The sequence below is a fragment of the Ambystoma mexicanum genome, chromosome 4p (genome assembly GCF_040938575.1).
Source record: "Ambystoma mexicanum isolate Mex_15411 chromosome 4p, UKY_AmexF1_1, whole genome shotgun sequence".
NCBI classification, from domain to species: Eukaryota; Metazoa; Chordata; class Amphibia; order Caudata; family Ambystomatidae; genus Ambystoma; species Ambystoma mexicanum.
Genome location: NC_090927.1, coordinates 797,190,474 through 797,211,399, shown reverse-complemented (window position 1 = coordinate 797,211,399; position 20,926 = coordinate 797,190,474). Strand labels below are relative to the sequence as shown.

Sequence of the window (20,926 nt, the reverse complement as noted above, 5' to 3'; positions counted from 1 at the left end):
AAGAGAATCGGTATCCCACATGAAGGCAGAATGCCAAATGCTATACAACTGAAAGCTGGTGACTGGTCGGTGAGAGGCAAGCCGAACAAGAGAAGGAGTAGTTGAACACCTCGGTTAACTACAAGTATATTGTTCATACGACGTGGGGAAAGCCTCATACCAGTCGGCCGAGAGTCGGTCCTCTGGAAGGACAGAGATTGGGTTGTGGTGATTGGCCATCACCCCACTAATGTGCAAGACTTCACTACAAAACAACAGAACTTGGCTTTTCTAACCAAATTGCAAAAAGTCAGACTCTGTACTTTCCAAATAATGCCACACTTGAGATGTGTGCTCTTTTTCTCCTGACCACAATGTCTTGTACACAGCTACCTAAGGCAACAAGGGGGAGCTGTGAATAATATGAATTGAGAACACCTACATCAGCGGTTGAGAAGATACAGTGTCCGTGAACCAGAGACCCCCAACTCCCTAAAACACCATAAAACCAGGTTATCTTATGAATAACAGTGAAGACCCCATGGCAATTCGCAGAATAGGAGGTATAAATTCGACAATCACCCCAAGCTCTAGCAAACACCTTGTTCATATTCTCCACTAAATGAGTCTCTTGAAGCATTAGAATCTTAGATCCATGCCGTTTCACATAGGCCAGGATCCGGCGCATTTTAGCATGGCTATTAAGACCCCGCCCATTCCAACTAAGGAGGGTGCACGACTCCTGCATCAAGGGTCCAGTTGCCATCCTTGCAGCATCCACATGACTTAACACATTATGACTTGAGAACAAAATCCAATATGCCCCATAGGGCTTAGAGCAATGTGAACCCTTTTGAACAAACAGTCCCACATGTAACCCCTCCCAACCCCCGACCGACTGCCCCAAGCCGTGATCAATCCCATCCCCCACCCAGCCCAACCCCAACTTGAAGTGAGACCCACAAATCTCTGTACCCCCCCGCCCCAAACATGCCCACACCAGCAACCTAAGCACCCACCCAGGGACATCGGACTTAACAGCTTCATCACCACAACTTACAAGAGCAACCCTCTTGAGGAGGAGACAATTTATCTATGAGGATCTGAAGCAAATGATCTGCACGGTTACATAAACATGAAAAACTGGTGATCAATATCAACCAGGAAACCAAAGCCCAGTGCACACACAACCCCAACATCATTGTCCATCCAATAAGTGGACAGGTAGCACAGAAGGTCAACAGTGCAGCACACCGGCAGTCACCACCATATCGGTCCTTAGGCAGAAAGGTAAGTACATTGTGAGGTGACCCCAGGGTCACCTAATGAAGCCCAACTCACTAGTCTTCCTCTGTGTGTCCGTTCGACTAGCTGCTGCTGCCACTTCATCTTTCGCGGGGTCCTGGGCGCCTGACAGCTCTGGCCACAATGCCAAGGCCTGCATCTTTCCCACCTGTGAAGAATCGTTTTTCTTTGGGATAGGGGAAGTAATGCTGCAGCTGCAGTGGAGAGGGAAATAAACTCTCGTTTACAAGCATTGTGTAGGGCTGGAATGAGTTAGGAGTTTCCCTTCATGGATCTGCAGCAGTTGTCGAAGGGATCTCTCTGAATGTACTAGTGGTTGCCGATAGAGTAGCTTCCTAAGGATCCTTATAGAACCTTCCAGAATCCATTCCGGGTTTTGGAGCTCTAGACAAGATGTATACTGTGAGATGCAGTGCGGAATATCTTGTTTCTAGTTCAGGGATGGTCCGCTTAACATCCTGGATCTGATTTAGAGACACACTCTGGTACGGTCTATGATGAGAATCCTGGGAGGTTAGTCTGCAAGAGCCTACCCTCCTAAATTAATAATTTTTCTCTTGGTGCCGGATTACATTTAGGATGCGTAACTGGTCGGATTGTTGGAGTGTGTCTCGTGATATCCATTAGTTTTACCCTCAGGTAGACAGTGAACAGGATACAAGGTTGGCACTGCGACTGTCACACAAATGAAACCGGAAATATACCAAAATGTTGCCTCTAGAATTCCGACTGCTGAAAATTTTTTTTGCGACCCCCCCCTTACACCACATATATATGTGTGGGGCGGTATGGGATATAATACAAGTATGTGGTGTAAAGGGGGTTGAAAGAAAAAAAAAGAAAGTCAGCATTTTCGGCCGTTGGACTTCTGGGGGTCACAGAAATCACAGATCCTATGACACCTATCACATGCAAAAAGCCCCATTCCACATACAAATTCACCTCAAACCGTAACAACTAAATGCTTATACAAAGCAAATGAAAATAAAATGCTCTGGACTAGAAGAACAAGTTACTTTCTTACCTGGTAACGTTCTTTCGATGGGAGGGTCCGACGACGTATTCCATATCTATGACATGTAATCACCACAGCTGTGCTGCTTCGGAAACTTTTTTCGGCGTCTGCGTCCTGCGTCGATGACGTCGATGCGCCGCCGTCGAGGACCTCCTCCGACGTCCGACGTCATCCGATGTGATAAGTAGGACGCACGACGCCAGTAGCCTCAGTTGTAGTTTTTTCCCCCAGAACGTGTGACATTAGTCAACTGCCAGTCCGACACAAAGCCTTGCGGAACGTAAGCTGCAATCGCAACAGAAATTCTGCAGCGGGGAAGGCAGGGTGGGAGCGATATGGAATACGTCGTCGGACCCTCCCATCGAAAGAACGTTACCAGGTAAGAAAGTAACTTGTTCTTCGAGGGGATTGGGTCCTCCGACGTATTCCATATCTATGACAGACTCCCAAAGCAGTACCAAATCAAGGAGGAGGGAAAGAATTTAGAAACAAAATTTAGAATAGCCAATCAAATAGCAGAGCAAAGGACCGCCTTGCCAAAGGCCAGATCCTGCCCTCTGATGGAATCGAGGGAATAATGCCGTACAAATGTATGTACTGAAGCCCAGGTGGCAGCATCACAGATGTTGCGAATAGGAACACCCCTCTGCAGGGCAGTAGATGCAGCCACGCCCCTGGTAGAATGGGCCCGCAAGCCAGCCGGTGGGTCCTTACCCGCCAAGCGGTAACACTCCGAGATGGCCAAAATAATCCAGCGCGACAAAGTCTGTTTCGTCACAGCTTGCCCCAAGCGCTTACCAGCGTAACCAATAAAGAGTTGATCGTCCACTCTGACCCGGGACATGCGAGAAACATAAAAGCTCAAAGCTCTCCTAGGATCAAGCCTATGGAGCCTCTCCTCTTCCTTACCAGGATGCGGAGGAGGATAGAATGCCGGAAGAACAATCTTCTGGGCCAAATGAAATTCCGTCACTACCTTTGGAAGAAAAGAAGGACGAACTCGAAGGACAACCCTGTCCTTGTGAAATACAGTGAAGGGTGGCTTAACAGAAAGTGCCTGTAACTCACTCACTCTGCGAGCGGAAGTAACCGCAACTAAAAACACAGATTTCAAAGACAACAGCCTCAAAGGGCAAGAATGTAAAGGCTCAAACGGAGCACCCATAAGAAACCTAAGAACAAGGTTTAAATCCCAACCGGGCACCAGGAAAGGCGACGGAGGGAACACATTAGTGAGCCCTTTTAGAAACTGTGAAATCAAAGGGATTTTAAAGTAAGAACATTCTTCAGATGAGCGCTTAAAGATGGACAGCGCCGCCAGGTAACCTTTAATGGTACCCACTTGCAAGCCCCTGTGGGCCAAAGAAAGCAAAAAGGACAGAACCATGGGGATGTCACATGCAAAAGGATCCACATTCTGAACTCTGCACCAGTCGCAGAACTTACGCCAACGGCAACGGTACAGAGACTTAGTTGCGGGCCTTCGGGCCGAAAGCAACACCTCCATCACGTCCTCAGGGAGGTCCCAATCCTTATACCTCAACCTTTCAGAAGCCAAGCGTGAAGGTTGAGGGATCCGACCTCTGGATGGAGAACCTGACCCCCCTCCCGTGAGAGCAGATCGTCTCGGTAGGGAAGACGACGTGGAGGGCAGATGGACAAGTCGAGAAGGTCCGGGTACCACGTCCTCCGAGCCCACGCCGGAGCAATGAGGATCATCCGGGAACCGAACTTCCGTAACCTCCGCAGCACTTGCGGGATGACGGGGACCGGAGGAAACGCGTACAGCAGCGGGAACGACCAATCCACCACGAACGCGTCTCCTAAGGCTCCTCTTGGAGGAAATTCCCGCGAGCAGAACCTCCCGCACTTCCGGTTGACACTGGAGGCGAAGAGATCCACTTGAGGGGTCCCCCAAAGGGCGAAGATCTCCAGGAGAATCTCCTGAGCCAACTCCCACTCGTGAGAGATCGCGCTCTGCCTGCTCAGAGCGTCCGCCGTCACGTTTTCGTCTCCGGCCAGATGAACTGCCGAGATCGAAACTTCCTGCCGGATGGCCCAGAACTCGAGCTGCATCGCCTCCCTGCACAGAGGAAGTGACCCTGCCCCCCCCTTTTTGTTGAGGTAGTGCATGGCCACAGTGTTGTCCGTCATGATCAGGACAGTCTTTCCTCGCACAGTCGGCAGAAAAGCCTTCAGGGCTAGCCTGACGGCCCTCAGCTCCAACAGATTGATATGGAGTCTGGACTCCGACGGAGACCAACGACCGCTGACTGTCAGCCCGTTGGCATGAGCTCCCCATCCCGTGAGGGATGCATCCGACACGATCGTCACCTCCGGCCAGGGTAGCCAAAATGGAGCCCCCTTCATCAAGTTGCCTTCGACGGCCCACCACAGAAGGTCCCGGGCGACCGAGGGCGGCACCTGAACCGGGTCCGACATCCTGCCGGAGGACTGCGACCATTGCGTCTTGAGTGCCCACTGCAAAGATCTCATCCGCAGGCGAGCCTCTGGCACCAGAAGAATGCAGGATGCCATGAGGCCGAGCAACCTCAAGAACTCGAATGCCGGGAGCGTCTGGGCATGCTGAAACTTGTGCACCATCTGCTGAATGTGAAGAGCCCTCACCTGGGGAGGAAAACACTGCCCCAGGGAAGTGTCGAGCACTGCTCCGATGTACTGGAGCCGCTGTGTTGGCGTCAAATGGGACTTCTTTAAATTGAGGGAGAAGCCCAGCCTGTGAAGGGAGTGGCAGGCGACGGACAGATGATCCAGGACTCGCTCGGGAGAGCTCCCCCTGATCAACCAATCGTCCAGGTAGGGGTAGACGTGAATCCCCCCTTGCCTGAGATGCGCTGCCACCACCACCATGAGCTTGGTGAAAACCCTCGGGGCGGAGGTCAAACCGAACGGCAGGACCCGAAACTGAAAGTGCGAGTCGCCAACCGCGAACCTCAGGTACTTCTTGTGCTTGGGATGGATCGGCACATGGAAGTAAGCATCCTTGAGGTCGAGTGACACCAACCAGTCCTGAAGCTGAAGGGCCTGGAGGACTTGAGAGAGAGTAACCATCTTGAACTTGTCCTTCCTGAGGAGTTTGTTCAAACCGCGCAAGTCCATGATGGGTCTCAATCCCCCGTCTTTCTTCGAAACCAAAAAATAAGGGGAATACCATCCCTTGTTCCTCTCCGCTACAGGCACCAGTTCTATGGCGCCTTTCTCCAGCAGGGCTTGAATTTCCTGCGCAAGGAGCGGATCCGGACACTTCAAAGAGAGGTTCCCCGGTGGATTGTCGCGAGGCCTGTGCCGAAAGGGAAGACAGTAGCCGTGGGTTATGATCTCCAGAACCCACACATCCGAAGTAATGGCACGCCACTCTACAAGATGCTGCGCCAGCCTTCCCCCAACCGGCGAACCATGGGACATGGCCTCATGACTGAGTAGGAGCGGCTGCGGCGTTACCTGAGGGCAAAGAGGCAACTGCCCGAGCGGCCTTGGCACCACGGGTACCCTGTCGTCCACCTCTGGTACCCCTGCGTTGGCCCCTTTGACTGCCAGCTCCTCTTGCTTTACCAAAGGACGAGTAATAGCGAAAGGAGCCACCCCTCCACTGCTGTCCCCTAGGACCAAAAGGCGGAGGTTGGCGAACTGCAGCGCCCAACGACTTCGCTGCAGCTTTTGAGGTCTGCAACCTCTCAAGGCTCTCCTCAGCCTTGCTGCCAAAAAGATGTTCACCATCAAAGGGCATGTTGAGGAGCCGGGACTGCACATCAGGAGCAAACCCCGACTTCCGCAACCACGCAAACCTGCGTATCACGGTGCTCACCGCCATGGACCTACTGACGCATTCAGCTAAGTCCAAACCCGACTGAACGGACTCACACATGGCATCCTTACCATCCTGGACCATAGCAAGGAAACCATCCCGTTCGACCCCTTCGGGAATATGTTCAGCCGCTAACGCAACACAGTTCCACAGAGTGTGCGTGAAACGCGACAAGGCACAAATGGAGTTGGCCGCCTGAAGCGCCATACCACCAGAAGAAAACACCTTCTTCACCCAGCCATCAAAACGTTTGTCGTCCCTATCAGGAGGGATGGTAGGGTACGACGCCTGCTTTGCCGGGGCCGTGGCCGCCTGCACCACCAAACTTTCCGGAGTGGGGTGCCTGGTCAAGTAGCAGGGGTCGCCACTGGCTGGACGGTATTTTCGCGACAAGGATCTGCCCACAGCCGGGAGACTCTCCGGAGCAGTCCAAGCCGCCGCCACCCTACGCTGTAAAGCCATATGGAACGGCAGTACCGGGTCAGATGGGGGACCAACATCAAGGATGTCCGTCAGATCATCCTGCACAAACTCCCCTGGGGGAGCAGACCATCCCAAATACTCAGACACCCTAGCCATAAGGCGCCGGTATGAGGAATCGGCATGGGAGCCAGGCTCAGGCCGACCAAATTCCACCTCCGGAGAGGTGTCCAGTCCACTGGCATCATGCAGCGACTGCCTCAAATCGTCAAATTGACTATGGCCCGAGACAATGTCATCTGGCACCTGACTAGGAACCAGGCCATCCGAATCCTCATCCGCCTCTGAAATATAATCCAAGTGGTGGAAAGGCACCCGAGAGTGCCTGCTCTTAGCCAGAGCCTTCCTAGGGGGAACACCCGAGACACGGGGCACCTCCGACACGAAAGGCGTCGATGGCGTCGAGCGAATCGGCGTCGACGCCGAGAAAACCGGCAACGGCGCCGAGAGGATCGGCGTCGACGTCGAGGAAATCGGCGTCGACGTCAGATGCAGCGCCTCCAGTATCGGCGGCGTCGACACAGCCCTCGAAGCCGGAGCCCCGAGCGTGTCCCTCGACGACCTGACCGTCGACGGCTTCGACGACTTCCTCGGAGCCGGAGCCTCGAGAAAGCCTGTCGACGCCCTCGACGCCTCAGACGTCGATGTCTTCCTCGAAGACATCACAGGTGCACACGGTCTCGATCGCGTCGAGGACCGGGACCTGGAACGGGTACGGCGAGAACGAGCCTCCTTGTCCGAACGGGACCTCTCCCGTGACTCGCGCCGACCACTCTTGCGAGCGGTGGCTCTCGACCTCACACGGCCGACCCCACTCTGGGGCGCGGACGGTAGAGTACCCTGCGACTCAAGAATCGCCAACATCTTCTTCCCGAAGGAAGCCCATTCCTCCGGCGTCGCACGGCTGGCGGGGTAACCGACGTGCCGGGCAGAGTCCTCTGAAGAGGACCTGGAAGGCGACCGGTGTCGGCGCTTCCGAGAATGCCTCGAAGAGGCTGAGGAGTGGCGAGACCGACTCCTAGAAGAAGACCGACGAGACTTCCGACGATGACGCGGAGAGTCACCCCTCGAATCATCCGTCGAAAGCCCCGCCGACTTCGACTTCCGGGGCTTGGACACCCGACCTACCGACAATTTCTTCTTACGTTCGCGTAAGGCCTTGGACGTGAGCGACAGGCAGTCGACACAGTCATCCGTGTCGTGGGCCTCCCCGAGGCACCAGAGGCAGGCATCGTGCGAGTCAGTCACCGACATCTTGGACCCACACTCCCCGCACTTCTTGAAGCCCGGACGCGGGGTTGAAGACGAAGTGGAAGACATCGTCGAAGGAATATTCACAAACGAACAGGTTCGAAGAACCAGAAAGAACAGAACTCCAATGAGTCGAGGCCAGAACCGAGAAACACGAAGCAACACGTTCGCGGAAAAAACGGAACTGAGGCTACTGGCGTCGTGCGTCCTACTTATCACATCGGATGACGTCGGACGTCGGAGGATGTCCTCGACGGCGGCGCATCGACGTCATCGACGCAGGACGCAGACGCCGAAAAAAGTTTCCGAAGCAGCACAGCTGTGGTGATTACATGTCATAGATATGGAATACGTCGGAGGACCCAATCCCCTCGAACATATAAACATCTTCAACCTAGGAGGTATTCACTTTTTTTGTTAGTTTTGTGATTAAAAATCAGAAGCAACCTTTAAAAAGGTTCTGCCTTTAAAAACAGAGCTATCCATATCCAGCATGCCAAAATGTATAAGGGCTAAGCACTTGTATGAAACACTCACCGTCCTCTTTCCCTGGAGCACTGAGTTACTTGTCCACCGGCTCCGAGACCGTCATCCTTTTTTGCACCTGTCCCACTAAGAAGGGGCTACCCGTGCTATGCAGAAGAGAGGCTACTTCCAGTTGGTAGATCACACCTGACCATAAATCCTCCCAATCATTTTGAATGAAAAGGATTTGCATAAAAGCAGACCAAACATCAGCAGGAATTTCTTTCTGGCCTATTCCTTCACTGTCCTGCATTGAGCCCCCTCCCCCCATTCAACAAGATGAAGTCAATCGATAAACTTCAAGAATGAAAAAGAATCCTTTCCACAGAGATGTTTTCTTGCACTGCCCTGAAGATGGTTAAGTCATTTACCCAAAAACCGAATGATGTTTGGAGGAGAAGACAACCCACTGTATTCATATGGCTGTGTATGAGAGATGAGCAGCAAATCCTAATGCAAATATTGTGTCATTTATGTGATTTATGCTGTATGCTCTCGATTTGGTGCGGACCCACATGTCGCTGTCGTGTGCACTCGGTGCTGCACAGTAGTTTTTTGTGGATTATATTTGGCCTCATCACTATGTGGCTTTGAATTGAAACACGTGAGAAAAAATCCTAACCACTTTTAAAAAACAAAAAAAGTACAAGTAGTATAGACTTGATACATGGATAAATGTGACCATTCAGTTGTTTTATTTTTGATAATACTTGTGACATGGGGGTATTTTAATTTTTCAGATGAAGTACTTAGTGTACCCTCTTCATGAAACCATACTCCTCAGGTTTTGTTTGTAAGGATGCTAATAAGAGGTCCAAGAAAATCATATGGTGCCTTTCTTTAATCTGGTGAGGGGAGCATGCATAGAACCCCTGATCTTTAGAGCATGTAGGCGAAATGGCTTAAAACACCATGATGGGGTGTCATCCCACACATTAGGTCAGAAAAATACAGCCTGGATCCATACCTCTCTGGTAAAATATAACAATGTCCTCAATCACCTTAAACTCCCTATTTTTATAAATCAAGGTTTAAGCTCCTCTCACTGTAGCCTGACTTTTGTTAGCTCTATTTGAACTTTTGGGTTCATAATTTAGATAGGAGAAGTGATCAACTCCAGAAAAGTAGAGAGCAAGGCACATGATTAAAATCGTAAGGAACAGCACATCACAATGTCATCCTCATATCTACTTTTCGGAGCAAGTAATTTTGTAAAACAACCCTCAACAAGCTTGAAAAGGGAGACCACCATCGCATGCATGACTCGCACAAATAGGCTTCATGATCTTCCTCTATGCCTGAGCATCGAATTTTACGAGCTCCGGCGATAATTTCCAACCACAGATATGTAGAAGAAGCACCACTATCTTTGCCTAGAATTCGCAGTTATAGTGTGGACTACAGAGATGCATCCATGTAGTCTTCAGAATGAAAAGGCCACACCTTCCTGCAATGTTACTCTTGTATTGTAATGCTAAACAGACATGAAGATGTGGAACACAAGGTTACGAATGTGCAACATCAGACTATGGTCTACTACAAACCCAGAAACCTGCAGCACTAGACATCTAGACAACGCACAGTGTGTACTAAAAGGACAAACCAACATCATGGAGTGCTCTTCACAGAAGTTGCAACATAAAGTACAACAATACATTGTAGCGTGAGAACACCTTGAAAAAATGAAATTTTCCCACCAACTCAAAAAGTCATTAAGGCCCGGATAGACAGAAAACATGCCATCAACAATCCAAATGTCTTCAACCCTAAATAATTAAAAAGTTGTTCTGTGTAAAGTATATAACCACAATGTATAATACAATGTATGATTAAGAGAATTATCAACATCTTGGGCAAGGGGAAGGTGCAAGCAAGCCGCTCTCACGAATACCCGATGATCAACAGGCAGGTTTAGAGGAGGAATTACTGCATTATGTGGACTTGTCCTAGCCAGCAATGCCAGACTATGAACTGGCCGGTCGAGAGGAGGCAGCAGTGCATTATGTGGACTTTTTCTAGATAGCAATGCCAGACTATGAACTGGCCGGTCGAGAGGAGGCAGCAGTGCATTATGTGGACTTTTTCTAGATAGCAATGCCAGACTATGAACTGGCAGGACGAGAGGAGGCAGCAGCAGTGCATTATGTGGACTTTTCTAGATAGCAATGCCAGACTATGAACTGGCAGGTCGAGAGGAGACAGCAGCAGTGCATTATGTGGACTTTTCTAGATAGCAATGCCAGACTTTGAACTGGCAGGTCGAGAGGAGGCAGCAGCAGTGCATTATGTGGACTTTTTCTAGATAGCAATGCCAGACTATGAACTGGCCGGTCGAGAGGAGGCGGCAGCAGCAGTGCATTATGTGGACTTTTTCCAGATAGCAATGCCAGACTATGAACTGGCAGGACGAGAGGAGGCAGCAGCAGTGCATTATGTGGACTTTTCTAGATAGCAATGCCAGACTATGAACTGGCAGGTCGAGAGGAGACAGCAGCAGTGCATTATGTGGACTTTTCTAGATAGCAATGCCAGACTTTGAACTGGCAGGTCGAGAGGAGGCAGCAGCAGTGCATTATGTGGACTTTCTAGATAGCAATGTCAGACTATGAACTGGCAGGTCGAGAGGAGGCAGCAGCAGTGCATTATGTGGACTTTTTCCAGATAGCAATGCCAGACTATGAACTGGGCGGTCGAGAGGAGGCAGCAGTGCATTATGTGGACTTTTTCTAGATAGCAATGCCAGACTATGAACTGGCCGGTCGAGAGGAGGCAGCAGTGCATTATGTGGATTTTTTCTAGATAGCAATGCCAGACTATGAATTGGCAGGTCGAGAGGAGGCAGCAGCAGTGCATTATGTGGACTTTTTCCAGAAAGCAATGCCAGACTATGAACTGGCAGGTCGAGAGGAGGCAGCAGTGCATTATGTGGACTTTTTCTAGATAGCAATGCCAGACTATGAACTGGCAGGACGAGAGGAGGCAGCAGCAGTGCATTATGTGGACTTTTCTAGATAGCAATGCCAGACTATGAACTGGCAGGTCGAGAGGAGACAGCAGCAGTGCATTATGTGGACTTTTCTAGATAGCAATACCAGACTTTGAACTGGCAGGTCGAGAGGAGGCAGCAGCAGTGCATTATGTGGACTTTCTAGATAGCAATGTCAGACTATGAACTGGCAGGTCGAGAGGAGGCAGCAGCAGTGCATTATGTGGACTTTTTCCAGATAGCAATGCCAGACTAGGAACTGGCAGGTCGAGAGGAGGCAGCAGTGCATTATGTGGATTTTTTCTAGATAGCAATGCCAGACTATGAACTGGCAGGTCGAAAGGAGGCAGCAGCAGTGCATTATGTGGACTTTTTTCCAGATAGCAATGCCAGACTATGAACTAGCAGGTAGAGAGGAGGCGGCAGCAGCAGTGCATTATATGGCTTGTCCTAGATAGCCAGCAAAGTGCATGAGGACTTACATTGAACCCTTACTTTAAGGGTCCTAAAGCATCATTCAAAGCTAGAGGGCCTACATAAGCACGCAGTTTTCTCCAAACAAGCAATGCGGCACCCTTGTTAACATGAGCATTCCCACCTCAAAAATGAGAACCAGAAGACCATAATGGGCGAACCCTAAGGACCCAAGGATGCTCCTCTTTGCCTGTTTCTACTCGTCTCCCTTCCAGATCATGAATATTTCCAGATTCTTGATGTCAGAAGTTTTTATTTTCTAAGACAAACATCATGGAACTCAACAAAGGTGCTTATCATTAAAAACAGCATAGTCATAGTGATGAAACAAATGAACCGACATACAATTGTGAACTCAATGTACATACATCATGGTGAACAATTGATACTGAAAGAAGGGGGGAAAGAAGAAAAGAAGGGGTTCATCAAGAATAAGTGCACAACAAATGACATAGATTCCATAAGAACACATTAGCCATAAGTTTCAGGGAAACATCACCATATATATAAGAAGTTGTCAGTGTCTCCTGACTGCTTATAAATTGCCCTCTCATCAGTGGATACAGTTAACAACTCTTCCACCCAGTCATCATATTTTCAGATTCTTGTAATAAGAACCTTTCAGTCTGATCGACTCTTAAATGATTTGACATAGTTTTGCACGATGCACTTGTCACTTTTTAAATTAAAAGAAAAAAATGAAGCGAAACGAAACCATCGAGCATTCATTACAAGCTCATTTTATGTGTGAACCAACATGGATGGAACGTGTTCATGTGTGTGAATAGAAACACATTAAGAATGAAAAGATTCACGTTTTTGTAAGAAGGTCCCTTGACATAAGGCATCCCTTTTTGTACAGAGGGACGTACCAAGCTAAAGAAAGGGCAACACAGCAGCTGCCGTCATTAGAAAGCATGTCGCATACCTGTGTAGAGGAATGTGTTTGTATGTCCTCCTATCACGACATCCACTCCTTTCACTTTCTTTGCGATTAGCTGATCGGTTTCGAAACCAGAGTGCCCCAGGGCTATGATTTTATTCACCCCAAGAGTGGTCAGCTTATCCACCTGTGGCTGCAGTGCTTCGACTTCATCTTCAAACGCCAAATGGGGTCCTGAAAACAAACCAGTGGTGTGAATAAGCTTTCATTTGTAAAGGATGCTGCTTAACCTCCCTCTTCTAGACAGTTTGATCACGTTATGGCGCGTTCATGATATTTAATAACCCGCATAATAATCACGCAGAAACATTCAATGCCAGCAGGTTTTGCAAATGGTACATACTACATACGATCAAGTCTCTACTGCTACTATGTGGGAGTCGGCCCTTCAACCCATACTGTCTGAGAGAATCAGCACACAGTGTCTTCTTCTGAATCATCTCACCCGTCTTTTATCAGACAAAATGGCCGCAACTTTGCTGGGGCCCTGCAAGCTTAGGGTGACCATCCCCCTAGAAGGGTCTCTTAATAGCCAGGCACGGCAGACAACGAAGAAACTAAAACAAGCATTCGCAATGCCAAAGGTTTGGGCTTTTGTGGGCATCTAATAGCAGTACCTGTAAAATGCCTAATACTTCATACACATGGTCAATCAATGGGCGGGCAAATAACCAAACACCTACAAGCTTCGTGTAGTCTCCCACACACGGTACTCACACAATCTGAAGAGATGCAACAAAATGCACCAAACCGGAAGCGCCTGCAACTTCAATTAATCAGTTCTGGGCTCTGCTTGGCTGCAAGATAGGCTAGCAACCAAAAGAGCGTTTGCTGCTGCGCCTGCAAGTAGTATATAGGTTTCAGCTCTGCGCTACTAAAAAGAAAAGAAATATCCTGAAAAGTGATTGTCCTAATTCTGGTCAACCACAGATGGATGAAATCCTGATTCCACCTCAATGGGATTCAAACATGTGACCTATAGATTGCATTCTGTGCTCAGTCAGCAGCATTCGCTCAACCCAGCCATCTATCCTAGCTAGCAAAGCTAACATGTTCCCCTCGCCTCTAACCTGCCTCTGTCCCTCACTTCCTCCGTTTCCACTTTAGCACTTCACCCCTCATGGGCACATCCTAAGTGCAGCTGACCGTACTGCCTGCATGCACTTAGAAATGCCCAATGTTGGTTGTCCTTAATCTATGTATGTCCACTTATCGTGGTGCAGCTTTGGAGCAGCAGCAAAGGTGCAGAGATACTGTGGGGCATTCATGCCCTGGTATTAAGTGGGTTGGACATTAGCTTAAAATGCTGACAAGCCTCAAGATTGCCCAGCGATGCCTGCTGACTGGAACAAAAGCAACCCCGAGATCCTGAGTGTTCTCCTGCCAAGCAGAAAACAAGATACATGTAGTGCTTGCTTTAAGAGTGTCAGTTCCAGGAAAGCGCTACATCATAGACCACTGCTGTACAAGCAAGCAAGGAGGTTTGGAGGTGGGAGGTCGGCATTGGGAGACGTGCAAGTCTCAAGGCAGTTTGTTAGTGCAGGTAACTGGCATAAAGCCTAGCTTCATCACAGAATAGCCAAGCAGCCACCTTTGGTTGACCCGGAAATACTTTCCCGGGAGCTGAGCCCTGTGTGAAACCAAAGGATGACTGACCTACTAGTCCCCGGGGATCTCTCTCAGGTGGCCCAGTCCCTCGTGGGCTGTCTGGGTGCCTCACCGCCCTCCACCCACGTCCTGAAACCTGCTGCGTACGTGTTCAAGAGTGGTGGTGTGCGTCAGGAAAAGCGGCTTCTCCCTTTGATGTAGAACCGCAAATCCAGTGTCTTCGTTGTCGGGAATCAACGTTCAGTGCTTCGTGCTCATAACCGGCAGGACTTCTGCGTCATGATGACTGGATGCCAGCAGGCTGCCCCAGCAGCGACTCGCTTCTCTCACTCGGTTCGGCGGTTCAGTGTTACTCGGCCTCTCCGCCTTCCTGGACTGAGCAGCATTCCATGGGCTCTGGGTTCTCTCCGCCAACCACGTACTCTGCAGGATCCTGCCCCAGGCTCCTCCTGAAAGGGAGACAGTGCCTCCTCTGCGCTACAGCGCAGGCTTATGTGTTTTGCCCTCAGGATGGCTCTCTCCTCTTCTGCATGGGTCTGTGGTCTTTTAAGTTCCTTCCTGGAACTAGAGAGAAGACACCATTGGTGCTGTACCTCGGAGATGGGCGTTAACATAACCGGGTCAGAAATCAAGCCAGTCACCTTTATGGAACTACCAACCCTGAATATATACAACAGAAATGTGTGACTCTTGAGTTAGAGGGAGATGTAGTAACAGCTTTACTTGGGTATTCCTGGTCATCCCCCAGTGAGATCCTGCTTGCACTGTCCCCTAGGGGGTGTTAGGTGGAAAAGGCCCATCTCCCTAGTTCCTCCTTTGTGGAGAAGGGACAAATTCCCTGGATTCGTCACAGTAGTAAATGCACACAATCAGTGGTCGAAGTGGCGGGAGTGGTTGGGAGCGGTCTATACTTTAAAAAAATACATTTTACTGGACATATACTTTTATTTTAAAAAGAAACCGTTTTGGAATGGTTTTGTTTTTAAATAAAAGTATAGGAAGAAGTTCAAACGTGCACTGCACTGAACGTTCCCTTAACAGCAAGTGCATTTGATTAGGGGTTTGTATCGCACATAGGACGGGGTGTGGCTATGGGTTTTTTGGGAAGCAGGGACAGGCCAGCAGGGAACATAGTTCCACTACTTCTTTTCGTACACTTTGAACCACTGCACACAACTGTACAAATGTATGCGGTGTCTCCAAGAAGCCGGGAGAGTTCAGTGAAAGGAGCAGAGGGTCCAGCTACTCCCTTTCCTCCATGTGACAGCTAACTGCTTGTTTCTTCCCTAGGGCTGTGAGGCTGCCTGGGTGTGTCTGAGGAGCAGGTGGGCAAGACCCTGACCTCGACGAGCTGAAAACAGAAGGACGCGCGAAAGCAATCACAGCCGGTGAGTACAAAGAAAGGCAGAGCCTGGTGTGTGGTATGCGTAATTGTGGAAAGCTACAGTTTTACATGCAAGGCCACGCGTTGAAAGATAAAATCATTGAACTGAAAGCTTGAATGTATTTTGCCGGCGAGGGAGCCGATGGGAAACAAAGTAACGGAGCAGTGCCCTGTGAGAAGGCACATTGTTAAACGCTTCTTGAAAGAGAACAGAACAGTGAATAATGAAAGCGAGTTGCGTTGAAAGCCATTGAAGGAAAGGGTACGAAGGAAAGAGCGTGCAGAGATCCCAAAAGGCTAATATGAAAGTGAACTGATATTTTTGTGAAACGAGGAACAGAGTGGCTGTGGACTTGTCCTATTAAACTGATGTTTTTGTAAAATAAGGAACAGAGTGGCTAAGGGCCCGTTGTGCGAAACCAAGTGCAAGAGACACAGTCATTGAGAAGTCAACCCTATTGTCAGAGTGGTCACGCATGGGGGCGCTAATACAATGCGGTTGAGAAGTTCTTTGACAGGTGAACATTGTGAATAGAGAAGTACATAGGTTGGGGAAGGGAGTTCTCGCCGAGCTCTGTGAAGCGGAGCGGTTTAGCTGGAAAGTGTTTCAGCGAATATGGGCAGGGAGTGGTGAGACACTTCATTGCCATTCTGACATTCTTTTGAGACACTTTATTTTCATCCATTTTCCCACAATTAGTTATTATGAAACATGAGGGCAAGTATAGGTTTCTGACACAGAATTTTCCTTTGTTTGACTGACTGACTTGGACCATTTTATTTTACTTTGATGGTCGAGACTACTCCCATTATAGAATTAGGGCCAGCTAGGAAGTCTCCAACCCCCAATAAAGGTGTTGAAACATGTACCTTTTGTGCCTGTGTCCTTACTTGTGATACTATGCTTGCCTCACAGTATCTTTCATAGAGTCACATACTGTGAATATTCCCAGTCAGGCTGGGAATCGTCAGTTACTTTTTGATTACCCTTGCCATAGGCAAGAAGAACCTACATTTTGTAGCCCAACACTCATCTTATAGGTGTTTTAGGTCCCCACCAATGGGGCCTCCAGTAGTCCTAAACTCAACCCTCCTCTTTCCCTTCCCCTCCGATTCTGACCCTTTGGCACCAGATGTCCCTGGTGTGCGAGAGGTTTTACCTGACAGGGTGGAAGTAGGGTGGATGTGAATTTATGAAAGATGCCAATGCTGAAGAAAGGAGTTACAGGTAAGAAACATTCTTCTCCAGCATTGGATCTTTCATAGAGGTTCATACAGGGAAAATCCTGCACCTGCATACCTTACAGCCAATCCATAGGATCAGACCTTACTGGAACAGGCGCAGTAGGACTGCTCTCCCTGTATGCACTTATTTGGCATGCTGCTTCTCCAGGAAGTAGTGCCTCATGAAAGTATGCAGCACCGAACAGGTGGCCGTTTGGCAGATGTGTGCGATCGGGACCACCATACTGCTGGAGCTGCTGTAGCTCTCGTTTAATGTATATGGGGGGGCACCATGAAGGGGCATATCAGGTCTGGTGAGGCCAGTCCGGCGCAATGAGACTCACCTTGCAGGAGTGCCGCTTGATCACCTTTATCGTGCACATGATCGGGAACAGCTGGACTGCTTATGCGAAGAGGCCGTCCGATGGAAAAACAAACGAGTTTACCATTGATCCCTTTTGGGACGTCTTGCTGGCGTACCTGGCACACTTTTTGCTGTGGATCGTGGGGAATAGATCTACTGCTGGCCGACCCCAGAGTTGGAACAGTGATTGCAGGGTCGAGGAGTGGAGCTCCCATTTGTGATTTTGGGACATTGTCCGATGAGGCTTTGGGCCGTCTGATTCTGTATCCCCGGCAGGTGGAATGCCTGAATGCTGATTCCATGGGCAATGGCCCAATGCAATGTCAGTTGAGCTGCCTTGGACAATGACCTGCATCTCGTTCCTCCCTGCTTTCGCAGATAAATCATTGTGGTGCGGTTGTCTGTGAGGACTTTGACTATTTGGTTCTGTAGCATCGGGAACAAAGATTTGAGTGCCCACGAAACCGCTTTGAGTTTGAGTACATTTATATATAGGGATGACTCCTGGGGCGTCCATAGCCCCTTCACACGCGAGCGCCCTACCCCTGGAGGGAGGCATCGGTAACCAGTGTTTTGTCGGGTGTTGAATCCTGAAACACTTTCCCCTTGCAGACGTTGGCTTCGATTTTCCACAACTGAAGCTGTGAATGCAGCTTGGGAGGGATCTGTACCTTGTCCCCCCATGATCCGGTGTTCTACTTCCAGTTCGCTGCCAGGTACTCTTGTAGCGGCTCATATGAAGTTGGCAGCGCAGGACCAGTGGTATGCATTGACACACTGTTTTTACTTAGCTCAGCGTGAACGTCTTTAGCAAGGGTATTCACTCTGTCTGTGGAGGGACACACCTTGGTTTCCTGGGTGGAGAATTCTGCCCCCAGGAATGAGCCTCCTGGACGGCCGCAAGAAGGATTTCTTGTAGTTGATGGAGAAGCCCAAGCTTTGTCATAGGCCCACTGTTGCTGCTGTAGAAAACTGTGCTCCCTGCACGCATGGGAAAATAATCACACCAGCCAGTCGACTAAATAAGGATAGACGTGGAGTCCCCGTTTGTACAGGCTGAACTGGTGCAAGGCACTATATGAAGGTGCACAGAGCCGACTTCAGGCTGAATGTTAGGACCTTGAACTGGTAGTGCGACTTTCCGACCACAAACCCGAGGTATTTCCGGTGCCCTGGATGGATGGGTACATGAAAATATGCATCCTAGAGGTCCAGGGACACGAGGTAGACATGGTGCTGCAATGCCTCTATGACCTGCTGTAATGTGATCACAGTGAACTTCTGGCGCTTTACACACATGTTTAACCTTCTCAGGTCTATGATGGGCCTCCATTTTCTGTATGGCTTGCGGACGGAGTATAGGGAGTACACTCCCTTTCCACTGGGGACCTTTTCTATTGCCCCTTTTTTGCAGCATGAGCTGCATTTCTCATAGCAGCGCAGTCTTGTGCGCCTGTGGTTGATGGTTTGGAGTAATGTTAGTAGGTGCCCGTATACTACCGCATCCAGCATCCACTTGTCCTTGTTATTTATCTCTGCTCTTGGGCAAACCTGAAGATTCACCCTTCCAGGGTGCCGTGGGATGGATTGTTACTGTTGGGTCTTACCCGGACGTCCCCTTTGGGATCCGGAAGCTGCTAGCGGCACTGATTTTGTCAAAAATCTTTCGACTTGTGGCGTCTCTGGTAAGCTCTCTTGTACTCCGGGGAGTAGTACGTTGAGCCTCTCGAGTATCGACGTCCCTTGTTGGATGAGGAAGTTCTGCATGCTTCTCCCTGAATTGACTAAAACGTTGACGGTTCTGCAGGGATGTTAGGAACCCGACTGTGTCGGTATCCGTTTTAATTGTCTTTAGAGCTTTGTCGATCTTGTGGCCAAGCAGCTCATCACCCTCGAAGGGCAGGTTTGCCACTTTATGGAAGACATCCGGACGGAAATCTGTACATCAGAGCCATGCATGTCTTCTTACGACTACCCCGTTGGCCACTTGCTTAAAACCTGTTAACGCCAGGTCGTTCGCCATGTTACTATCTAGGTTGGAGGACTCTTTCCTTTCCTTCAGGATTGCCTTGGCTTCCTTATGCTTCTCTTCTGGAAGATGCTCCAGGATTGGTGCAAGCTTATGCAACATCTCCCTATCATACCTGGCTATGATGGCTAGGGAGTTAGCAGCTTTAACTGTCGTGGCTACAATCGCCAAGACCTTTTTCCCAAAAGCGTCCTGCTTTCGTGCTTCATTGTCTGGTGGTATAGTGCATTTTTGCTTCTCAGACTTCGCTTTCCAGCTTGCCACTGCAGAGACCACTTACTTGGGAGATGTCTGGGAAGTGAGACATTTTGGTGCATTTTTCTGTGGGTTGTACTTTTTGTGTAGATGGCCTTTCGCTGCTGGAATGGTGAATGGTCGCTTCATTGTTTTCAGCCCCTCTTGTAGACGTGGTCGAGGATGGGAATTGAGACCACTGCCTTCTCCTCTTTCCCATATGGTCAAATAAAAAGCATTTCTTCTCATCCTTAGAAGCAAGAAAGGCCAAACTCCTTGAACGCTTTCATGACCGTAGAATGGAACCCTGTGGTCTCGTCAGGGGGAAACTGCTTTGCTGATTTCTCATCCTGGGGAAACTCCTGGCGGGAATCTATGTCCCAATCATCGTCCCTTCTCGGAGTGGTTGACAAGAATGTGGTGTCGCTGGGGCTGTCTGCATCTGTACGTTCCACCTTCCGGCACGCAACAAGTCGGTGGTCAATGGTACGGCTCCTTTTTGAGAGGTTAGTGTTGGAAACCCAGATGCCCCTGCATTTTGGCCGAAGCGCGGGGGATGGAAAAATTGATCTGGATCACGAGCGTCCTCTGAACGACCTTGCTGACCTTGCTGACCTTCCCCGCGAAGTAAACCTGGGTCTGAGTGGAGATTGTTGTAGTACCTGTGGTTGAGGTGGCGGTAAGGCCAGCATCCCTGGTCTCATCAGAGCTGCATCAAGTTGGGTGATGGGCCTCTGTAGGGAGGAGACCACTTGCATGGATAGTAGGGACTGTGGGTTGTTTAACAGTGCCCCTTATTTCCGTTTGTTGGATTTGTTGGCGAGTGTGCCCCCTGGGCAGAGCCGGGCCTGCTTCTTCCTGTGGCTATTGTGGTGTCCGACCTGCCTCCTCTTGTGGCCGGCCAACTGTCAGGTCTCCTTCCTGACTAGGACTCCTTGGCATAGATGGCCTAGCTGGAGCATCCTCCTGTAATATCACAGACTGTTCCGAGTCTGACTGTTGGTGCTACGCCTTGAATTCGGTATCCACCTCATACTGTAATATCTCCTCTGGTATTACATCGGAGTACTGGATAGGAGCAACCTGTTTGATGTGTTGTGGTTGGGTGGCCTCGTCTGGTTATTGAGGTTGCACCTCCTGAGGAAGTTCCTGCCTTTCCGTCGACAGGGCTGCCGTCGACAGGGCTGCTGTTGACGGGTGTCGGCGACGGGCCCGCCTTATGTGTTTTTTTGGGGGCCAGAGGTGTGTCTTTCTCCACTGCCAAGGTTGTATGTCGGGGTGATGGGACCGTGTTTGTTT

General features: G+C 49.7%; 1 protein-coding gene across 1 annotated transcript in view; it reads right to left on the bottom strand.

Moving 5' to 3' along the window:
• Positions 1 to 20,926, bottom strand: part of NT5E (5'-nucleotidase ecto) — a 1,024,615-nt gene that overhangs the window by 617,941 nt on the left and 385,748 nt on the right. The window contains exon 3 of the mRNA XM_069606337.1: positions 12,770 to 12,958. Coding sequence (XP_069462438.1) covers positions 12,770 to 12,958 — 189 coding nt within the window. The remainder of the gene's footprint in view (positions 1 to 12,769; positions 12,959 to 20,926) is intronic.